The following is a 9,206-nucleotide window of genomic DNA, read 5'->3' as shown; positions in this document are numbered from 1 at the left end:
CTGTTAGAGCTCAGAGCTGCCAGCCCGCCGGACGGAAACTCGAGCTAACTTCACCTGGATCGAGCACTTGCTTTTATCATGTCAGGCCTCTGAGCACACCGTTGTTTTCTATTTAAAGGAAAAAAAAAAAAAAAAGAAAAGGAAAGTAACCCTCTCCTCGACAATACTGTAGAGTTTTGGATGAGTGGTGCCTGTCATCCCAAACACAGCGCTGAACTGTGATGCATGTAGCACTGATGCTGTGACGGACACTTGAAAGCCACGTGTCTGCATCCCAGTGCATTTCCTGCTGGCCCGGGAGCACTGCGTGCATTTCTCTTCTGCGAGCTTGCTCCTTGTGAATGTGGCTTTAGGTGGGCTGGAGGGGTCCAGCGCCTCTGTTGCCCCATCCGTAGAGGGAGGCCCGTGAGGACCCAGAGGAAAAGAGTGCTTGGGAAGCCCAGGCCATGCCCACAGGGCACATGTCTTGTGGTTTTCTTTCTGCTTCTTGTTTCGCTGCCCTGCTATAAACACTTAGAGCTGACTTTGCCAAAGCAGAGGGCCTTGGGGCACCTCACTGCAGGTGATGATCCGTGGGAACAGAGGGCTGCAGCCCTTGAGGGGCTGTTGAGAAGCCTGACTCTTGGGAAAGAAGACTTTGGGGTTTCATCAACCGCTTTTGCAAAGTTATTCTTTGGGGTCTCAGCAGTATCCCCCAGCCGTGTGGCTGCTGCGGGGGGACTGGAGCAGTCCTGGCTTCCTCTGGCCTGGAGCCTTTATGGCAGAGCTGGCCACCGTTGTCGGGAAGCCAGGAGATATCAAGTGGCTTCCCTGGGTGTGCCCTCCAAGAGGGAGGCTGGAGGGACAGTAGCATTCTCCTGAGGGTGAGCATCCCTTGGGTCAGACAAAGCTGGGTTAACAAAGTGAGTCTGTTAAGGGAGGGTAAAACAGAGGTTGTATGAGCTCCTGCACGGGTGCTGTTTCCAGGCACTGTAGCTCAGAGTTGGGGAAACGAAGCCTTCATGGTTTTTACCCTCATGTCTTTAATCCTTTTCTGCATCCCGCAGGAGACCAGGGTCCATGGTTTCCATCCTAAGTTACTGTTTGGCTCATCTTACAGGCTGGCAAACGCTCGCGCTGGAGGATTGAACCCAGTAAAGGAGTGATCCCCCCCGAGAGCGAGGTGTCTGTGGCCATCATAGCAAACTTGGACGACACCGAGAGATTTGAGGATGAGGTGAAGGTGTCCATAGAGAACAGCCACACCTACGTCATCCCCGTCCAGGCTGTCGGCACGGGCACAACGATTGTCACCGACAAACCCATTGCTCCGGAGCTCAACTTGGGCCTCCGCTTCAGGTAGGGATCTCTCGGCTCCCACTTCCCACGTGGGCTCGGCAAGGAGTTTTGCTGTAGTCCTTCAGGCTAGTTGTTCTTCAGTGCTCGAGGTCCTGGCTCTGCTTCACCGAAGCCACAGGAACTCCTTTAGGAATGTTCTATGGCCATTTCAAAGTCGTTAGATACCCTCAGAAGCTACCAAAATGGAAACCAGTTGCTAGGTTGTCCCTGACTTGTCTTTAGTTGGAATATGTTTATTTCCATACTTTATCAAAGAATGAGCTGGAGGAAAACAGCAGGTCCCAGAAGCCTCCTGCTGGAAAATGCTACATTACAAGTATAAACATATTTCTGTTTGCAATAACGTTGCTTACCTTTCCAGTCGCTATGGTCTATTCTCTCGCAAGAGTGGAAAACCTTGGTGGTAGCTTGTTAGCAACTCCTCGACTGAATTAATGGTGCTGGTTTATTTCCCTTCTGCCTGGGAGTCCTGCAGGAGCTGCCGAGTTTCTTTGCCCTGTATCATCCATCAGTTTGCTCGTCTTCCCCGGTTCCCCGGCTGGGCCGCTCTTTAGAGGCGCTTGCTCTTCCCTCGTTTCCCCCGCCCGCTTTCCTTGCGGTCTGCCAGCACTGCGGCGGCGGCAGCCCGAGGCAGAAGCGAGCGAGGGTGCCTGCAGGAGCAGCTCTGAGCGGGAGAGGAGGAGAGGTTGGCTGAGGTTGGGTGGGATAAATTGCGTGTGCTACCTGAAAGAGCTTAGCTCGGGAGGGGGCATTCGCGGATCCTAGTGCGTGTGTCTGAAACTGGCTACATTCTTATAAATGGGAGAGAAAATAAGCCTTTTCAAAGCGCTGTTGCTGTCGGAGTCCTCTTGGGACGAGAATAATACTCTTCTCCAAGTGCCTGTTCCTTTTGCTGGCTGCAAAGAGGCTCCACAGTGCTCTGATACCTAAATTTTGGGCTAGAAAGAGGAGGTTGATGCTGCCTTAAGCATTTAGGCTAGATTAGTGGGGTGGGGTGGGGTGTTGGGGTGTGTTAAATGTGCACCCACAAGCCCCCCAGGTAAGCAGGGACATTACAGGGAGATTGGCACTTGGCCAGCGTGCCCTGTGCTCTGTGCAGCCACAGATGGGCTGCACAGCGGAGGGGAGAGTGTGGGTGGGATTGCTGTCGTCGTCCTCTGCCCCCCTTCGTGTCTTTGCCCGCAAGCTAGTTGGGAGCCGCCGTTGGCAGCGGGTGCAGAGCTGCCACCAGGTGAGCTGGGGGGACCCAGGTGACATCCCAGATGAGGTGGGCTTTCCCAGAGCCACAAATCAGGCATCTACCCAGAGCTTCCCCTAGCCTTCATCTGCCGCTGTCCACAACAGAAAACCGGTTCATACTAAGCCTTGTACACATCATTTGTAAAGTGTGTTTCAAAGACTCGTTTGTTCTAATCTGTCACTTCTGTGTTGGTGTTTAGCTGCTTGTGGCAGACGTGCGTTTTGCAAGCCACGTGTTCTGTACCTTTCAAAAACCCAATAACTGTTGTAGGAACAATTCTGTTCCTGGTGGTGCTCAGATTTATAGAGGGTAGAATAATTATTCCACGCTGGCCTGCAGTTAGTGTTTCTTTACATAATGGAACCAATTTCCATGGAATATTCGTTTTGGTTTATATCTAGCTGTAGTGGTCAATCTCTTGTTGTCACTCCATTCCCTCAGCTGGTAGACCGGGTCTTGTTGCTGTGTTTGTCTTGGGCGAAGCTTATGCTGATCCTGCGTTCTCACAGTGCGTTTACCTTCCGAAGACACAAAACCATCTGCCCTGTTCAGCTGATGCGTTGGGGGCAGGGAGAGTTGGATGCTCCCTAAGAGATGGGGGAGTGAGGGGGGTAAGATGGGCCCCGACGGTGGGATAACTGGTGCCCAGATCTCCAGATGAGTCTCTGCACCCTGCCAGCTCCCCAGTAGCATCTTCAGAGGAAGCCACCTGAGGCAGCAGCTCCCCAGGGGCAGGTGAAATGGCAGCAGAGCTGTTCGTCCACCCACCTGCAGCCAGGGCAGACCAGCTTCGTGCCTGGTGCAGGGAGACCTGCAGGACGCACCTTGGGAAAACCCTCTGAGTGCTGAGCACCAAAGGGTGATGCTCTGCTCGCGAGTACCTGAGGTGATGGATCTTTGCGAAGCTTTTCCTTGCTGTACACAAACTGACCAGCTGCTGGATGCTGAACTTCGGGCCAGCCGAGGTCTGGCTTTGGCTGAAGCTTTGAGCTAGGTCAGCCTTTTCAGAGGTGGTTTTGTTGCTGGGCGTGTGGTCAGATAACGCCATCGGGGTGCTGAAGCTGGGTGACCGCTGGGAAATAGCAGCTCCCATAACGTTTTCCATCTCTGCTTGTCTTCTAGCTTTGATCGCTGCTGTTACCGTTTCAAGATGACAAACAGAGGACGACGCACCCACCAGCTGTATTGGTCAACAGAAGGCTTCCCCACGTTCAGCCATCGTGACCGTCTCCGTGCCATCAGTAACACCAAGGGCACAGATTCCTCCCAGAGCCCCAAACCTGCCTGCCCTGTGTTTAAGCTTCAACCGCTGAGGACAGAGCTGATGCCGGGCAAGACTGTGGAGATGGTGCTGGAAGGCTCCTCCAGCACTCCCCAGGTGAGGTGCCCCACGAGGGCTGCGCCCTCCCCACCAGGTCACCTCCGCTGGGGCTTCTTCCGACCCCTTGACATTTGCCTTGGGAAGAGGAGCAAGCGCTTTCCAGAAACTGTTTTAATGCCACAAGTTGCCATGGCAGCACCGGCTGCTTTCCTTGCTGGCCGCCATCAGTGTTTCCATAGCCACCATAAACCCAGCTCGCTGGTACCAAAATGCGGGCTGAAGGGAATGTTGCTGCTTCAGAAGCAGAGGGCAGGTTACAGGGTGTCGTGTGCTGAGGCAGAAAGGAAGGGCGGAGAAAATAAGTTACGCTTAGGCTAGGAGCAGAGGCTGTAAATAAATGAAAACATGTGAGGTCATAGATCTGGTGAAAAGAGTGAGTTAAAAAAACCCAAGCACCAAACCTGTGAAGAGAGGGAGAGTCTGAGAGCAGCATCATTTTTCCTCTGTAGACAAACATGGGCAGAGGCTTGTCTAGCGCTGAGTCCTGGAGGAGAAAAAACAGTGCGTGCCAGCCCTGATGGTCAGAGTGACGTTCATCCACGTGGGAAAGTGTTCCCAGGGACCGTTATAATTGACAGCTTGACTTGTTGTCGGTATTTCCATACCAGCTCACCCCAGACTCTCAGCCAGCCTTGGTGTCCCAAGGGCAGCCGGGTCTGGCAGCACCCTTGGGTGGCAGCTCAGCAGGGTCACGGGGTGTTCTCCCCCCCCGGGCCCTTCTTTCCAGGCCAGGGGAAATCCAACTCTGCAGAGGAGCTGCCAGCTAACCCTGGTGTACATTCCTTGGCTCTGGGACCGCTGGGCCCAGGTGTTTAAGCAAATGTGGAATGAATCTTCATGAAGCTCCTGCTGTTCCTAATGATCTGAAAGGTGCTTGCAAGGGTTGCCTCAGTGGCAGCTTGCAGAAGGCTTGATCGCTCGCCTAGCTGAGTGCCCTCATAAATAGGATGCAGCATAACAAGAGGAGGGGGCTATTGAGGAGAGCAGTGGCTGTAAGTTGCGGCAGGAATAGGGTCCGTGGTTGGGTGGCTAGCAACTGCAGCGTGTTTTGTGGATGCCCTGCCAGCACCTGCTTGGGTGACGCGTGACTCTTGCATGCAGGTGGTGAAGGAGCGGCTGCTGTGTCACGCCGTGGTGGGGAGCAAGGCGGGGAAGGCACAGATAATGCAGATGGACGTCACGTGTGAGTTCGTTGATCCCGTTCTGCAAGTGTCTACCAGAGAAATCGCATTCCGGGTGGAGAAGGTAAGTCTCAGGATTGCATCCTGGCATTGAAGAGCGTGGCTGATGGCCGAAAGCCTGCGGGGTGTGCGTGCCTGTTAAACACGGGGGGACGGGGATGGTTAAACCGCTTCCCCAAGTCCACGGGGCTTCGGCTATCGATTCGAGCCAGAGCAAGCTTTGGCCGTTACCACGAGATGGTTCTACCACAGAGATGGTGATTTTGCTGCCCTGGGGTCGGGGACAGTCACAGCTCTGCCCTTCTCGAGGTGGAGGCAGGATCGAGCTGCTGCGCCAAGGGCACAGGTGAGGCAGTGGGACCCGCGAGCGCAGCGTGGCCGTTGCACAGCTGCCTTGTGCGCTGGGGCTGCTGGGGGAAGAGCCGATCGCTGCAGCTGAGCGATGCTAAACCCCTCCTCACCCTTCCTGAGGTGCTTTGTGAAGTAAGTGAGGGTATTCTTAGTGATGAGATGGTTTTCTGACTTCAGCGAAGTAAAGCTGAGATTGCAGCTGCTGCGCTGAGGGGGGATCGTAGCCACTTGTAGAGAGACACGCATTTGTGTAGTCAGGATGAAGGGAGGTTTTTGAGGCTCCTCCAAGGCATGGGGATGTCTGAACGCCGATCCTGCAGGGAAGCTGAGAAAAATGGAGCTTCCTGCCAATTCCTCAGGCTGGTGAAGGAAAACTGTCATCTTTTGTCTCTCTCTGCCTTCCCTGCTCTTGGCATGGATGCTCTTTGCGTTTCCCTCAGCCTCACCTCCTTCAAAGGACCTGCAGTCATCCCTCAGCTGCAGTGATGACAACACCGATGCAAAACAGGAGCCCTTTAGTCTCTGGGTCCTGACTCCTCCATCATCTTTCCCTCTCCAATGCGGTGTCTGAAACAGAGAAGATTGTCCATTATTTAGTTTCTGTATTTTCAGGCCTCTCCTCTGGTTCCCAGGCTTCCAGAGAAGCACAAAATCCTGTGAGCGGGCGGTTCACACTTAATGAGAAGCTTTTCAGCTGTTCCTGATGTCTGCCTGTGTTCTGCTTGATGCCCCGTGCTCTGGTTTATCGAGTGCTATGACACTGCAGCTGTTGGATATCGATACATCCAGAACTAGTTTCCCAACCGCTGCCTAGTTGATGTGAACCCTGCAGGAAGGCCAGAGCGATGCATAAGCAGGAAGAAATAGCTTAGGCTGAGCTTGACTGTGAGGCTACAGACACTTTGTCACTGGAGCAGGGACAGCAGGACACACGTTGCAACCAGACCGTTGAGGTTTCTAGCTGGCTGTTTGTGCGTGTAAATGTTCCAAGCTAACCTTAGGCTACTGCAGGCTCTCTCCTCCAGGCCAAATCCTGCTTGCTTTTCTCTTCTGACTAGCCATCCCTGCTTTTATGAGGCTCCTGGAGCCACTAAGGCTGTACGAAATGACTGGGGGTGAAAATCGTCTTGTGCCATTCTGCCCAAGAGAGGGTAAACTGGAGACAAGCGCTCTGGGTTCACTTTCTGCTTTTGACCTTGGTCAAGCAGCTGCCTCCTCTCGAGGTGCTGTTCCCTCGTCTGTATGTGAGACTGTTTCCCGGCCCCCTGGGGGATGCTGTGGTTTCTAAACGTGAAAAGCACCTGACGTTCTGAAAGAAAAACCTTGTAGAAGGGTAGAAACTAATACAGACAGTGAATAAGAGATGTGTGCAATTTTGGGGTTGAAAACTCTGAAATGCGTCGGAAGGGAAGGGAGGTGCGTGGCCACTTCAGGTTGTTTTTTTCTTGTCTCCTCTTTCTGTAGCTACCCAGTGACGTCCTCAGCCTACAGCATAAGCCTCTTTCTTTAAAAAACATGTCCTCCCTGCCGCTGGGCGTCGTCCTGGCCTTAGACCAACCCTTCCGAGTCTGTGATGCGGCCCGGCAGCCCCTCCCTGCAGATGTCCAGGTGAGCAGGACCTTCCCGCGGTGGGCTTTGAGGAGGAGGGATGTGGCGGTGCGTTCCTGTTGGGAGGTCCTCTGGCAGGGTCTCCTGTAGAGTCAGCAGTAGCCTGGCCCCAACTCAATCAGATCTGAAGCGAGCTGCTGGAAGAAACAAAAATACCCGAGTTGGGAAGATACTTCGTGGCTCAAAGCCATGAGGAGAAGGGAGCAGGCACCTAGGGCTGGGCAAGCCATGGAGTAGAGGTATCTCCTGGGACTTGCAGCAGCCGTCCTCAGCCAACCTCAAGAGCAGCTTGCTCTCTGTGAGGGCAGCTCTGCCTTCGGGAAGGCTGAGGATGCTCCTCCCACTGTCGCCTGGCACCTGCCCTGTCGGTGGTGGAAGGCGCTGGACATGGGCTCTGCTGGACACGCGCTGGTGGAGGTGCGGGCACCGTTCCTGTGCCGCGCCGGTGACTGGCCCCTGCGAGGCTGAGGCTGCCGTGCCGGTGCACTTGTGCTGTGAGGATAAAGGAGTTTCTCTGGAGTCAGGGCAGCAGCCCTGGCTTGCCGGAGTGCTGGTTCGGCTGTGTGTTTAGCACAGAGCCTCTGTGGGTCCAGAATTCAGTAGGACAATATTTATTTCCCCCTGGTATCGATGCAAAGCGCAGAAACGTGAGCCTGCAATAGTCTGACGAGAGCGTGGTGCTTGCAGTCAGGCACTCGCTGTAAAGAACGTGCAGGGTGGGCTGAGAAGCCCACGCTGAGGTCATGCTTTAAGACATTGACGTGTTCCATGCTATCCAGCCTTGGACTTCATTACGCTGGTGTTTGATCTTTTTAATCTCCTTGCAGCCAACTGAAGCTGGAGGTAGGGGAGGAACGTCATTTCTTCATCGGATTTAACCCTGCTCACGAGGAGCGTCTGAATAGCTGGGTGGCAGAGAAGGCTCTGAAGATACAGCTGCTCGAGCATCCTCACGAGGAGCAGGTCACTGTTCGGGGAGAAGTCTTCTTCCCAAATCTCCAGTTCCAGACCATGGCCGTGGACTTTGGGTGCATCTTGAATGACACTGAGGTGGAGCGTTACATTGAGATGACCAACTGCAGCCCGCTTCTCGTCCGGTACCACTGGTCATTCCTGACGGGCGGCCACGCGAGCCAGCTGAGGTATGTGCACCGTTGCCCTCTCCTTGAAGCTCCTCTTCCTAGTGTCCTGTCTGTACCTGGCAAAGACCCAGGCTGTTTGCCTGGGATCTGGCAAGCAGCTTTCAACTCTCCCTGGTGGGAATAACACCTGCCAGCCGTGGTCAGGCTAGATGCTCAGGGAAAAGGTGATCTCTGCCGGTTGGACGCTGCAGGGGAGACCATGTTCTCCAGCCAAGCTGGGGCTGTATGACACTACTAACGCTTTTTGCTTAGCCCATACCCTGGAGTCCTGCTGTGCCTCTGGAGCTACAAAGCCACGCTTAGGCACGTGGACGGTAACATCACCGGTTACCCCAAAAAAAGCTTTCCATAATGCTATGCTTCTGTTAGGACGCAATTTTCTCGAATTCCCCCCACCTCAAGGTGATTTTCCCACACACCTGCAGGCAGCAGGACTAATGTCATCTCCTTTTGCCCGCTTGGGCTTGGACTAAAATCCCTTCCCTGACTATTCTTTAGCTTTTACAGCCTTTGAGCCTTCCCTTGGGCCTGGCTGATAGTCCTTTGCCATTTCACCCTGCTCACAGCCAGCGTGAGTCTAGGTACCAACTATATCAAAGAATTTCAGTTACATGACAAACCTGCTTTTTTGTAAATTAATTTTAGCATTTTAATTGCTTTCAAAGGGAACTACAGGAAATCCTGTCTGCATGGTGGCCTAGCATAAGCAATGATGGAAAGCTGCATCAGATGTGACCTCCCTGTCAGCTCAGTGTGCCTCAGACAGACTGCATTTGGCACTCCGTGGCATGCTGCGCAGCTCCAGAAGTTAATGCTAGGGAAAAAAATGGGCAAAAATAATAGTCATGTAGAAACACGAGTTAAATTAGGTCTTTCTGTTGATTGAAGCAGTTGATCTTGCTTGTGGATCTTTGGGGTGTGAACTTGATGCTGAACAGCTCGTTTTTCATTTGACACGCCTTGAA

At 53.6% G+C, this 9,206-nt stretch overlaps 1 protein-coding gene across 1 annotated transcript; it reads left to right on the top strand.

Annotated features, from left to right (window-relative positions):
* The first annotated feature begins 949 nt into the window (after positions 1-949).
* On the top strand, positions 950-9,048 carry LOC119140074 (hydrocephalus-inducing protein homolog). The gene is made up of 5 exons (XM_037371118.1): positions 950-1,338; positions 3,701-3,956; positions 5,061-5,204; positions 6,956-7,099; positions 7,927-9,048. Exons 2-5 carry the CDS (start codon positions 3,729-3,731, stop codon positions 7,975-7,977), a joined length of 567 nt encoding a protein of 188 aa, XP_037227015.1. The 5' UTR covers positions 950-1,338; positions 3,701-3,728; the 3' UTR covers positions 7,978-9,048.
* Positions 9,049-9,206: the final 158 nt, after the last annotated feature.

The sequence above is a fragment of the Falco rusticolus genome, chromosome 19 (assembly GCF_015220075.1).
Source record: "Falco rusticolus isolate bFalRus1 chromosome 19, bFalRus1.pri, whole genome shotgun sequence".
NCBI classification, from domain to species: Eukaryota; Metazoa; Chordata; class Aves; order Falconiformes; family Falconidae; genus Falco; species Falco rusticolus.
This window is presented reverse-complemented; position numbering and strand designations above follow the sequence as displayed.

What these genes read in the sequence shown, in the direction of transcription:
- LOC119140074 (XM_037371118.1), top strand. Translation starts at nt 3,729, where the DNA reads ATGACAAACAGAGGACGACGCACCCACCAGCTGTATTGGTCAACAGAA. An exon ending in TCGCATTCCGGGTGGAGAAG is followed by an intron (nt 5,205 to 6,955) that starts GTAAGTCTCAGG and finishes CTCTTTCTGTAG; the next exon opens with CTACCCAGTGACGTCCTCAG. An exon ending in CCCTCCCTGCAGATGTCCAG is followed by an intron (nt 7,100 to 7,926) that starts GTGAGCAGGACC and finishes ATCTCCTTGCAG; the next exon opens with CCAACTGAAGCTGGAGGTAG.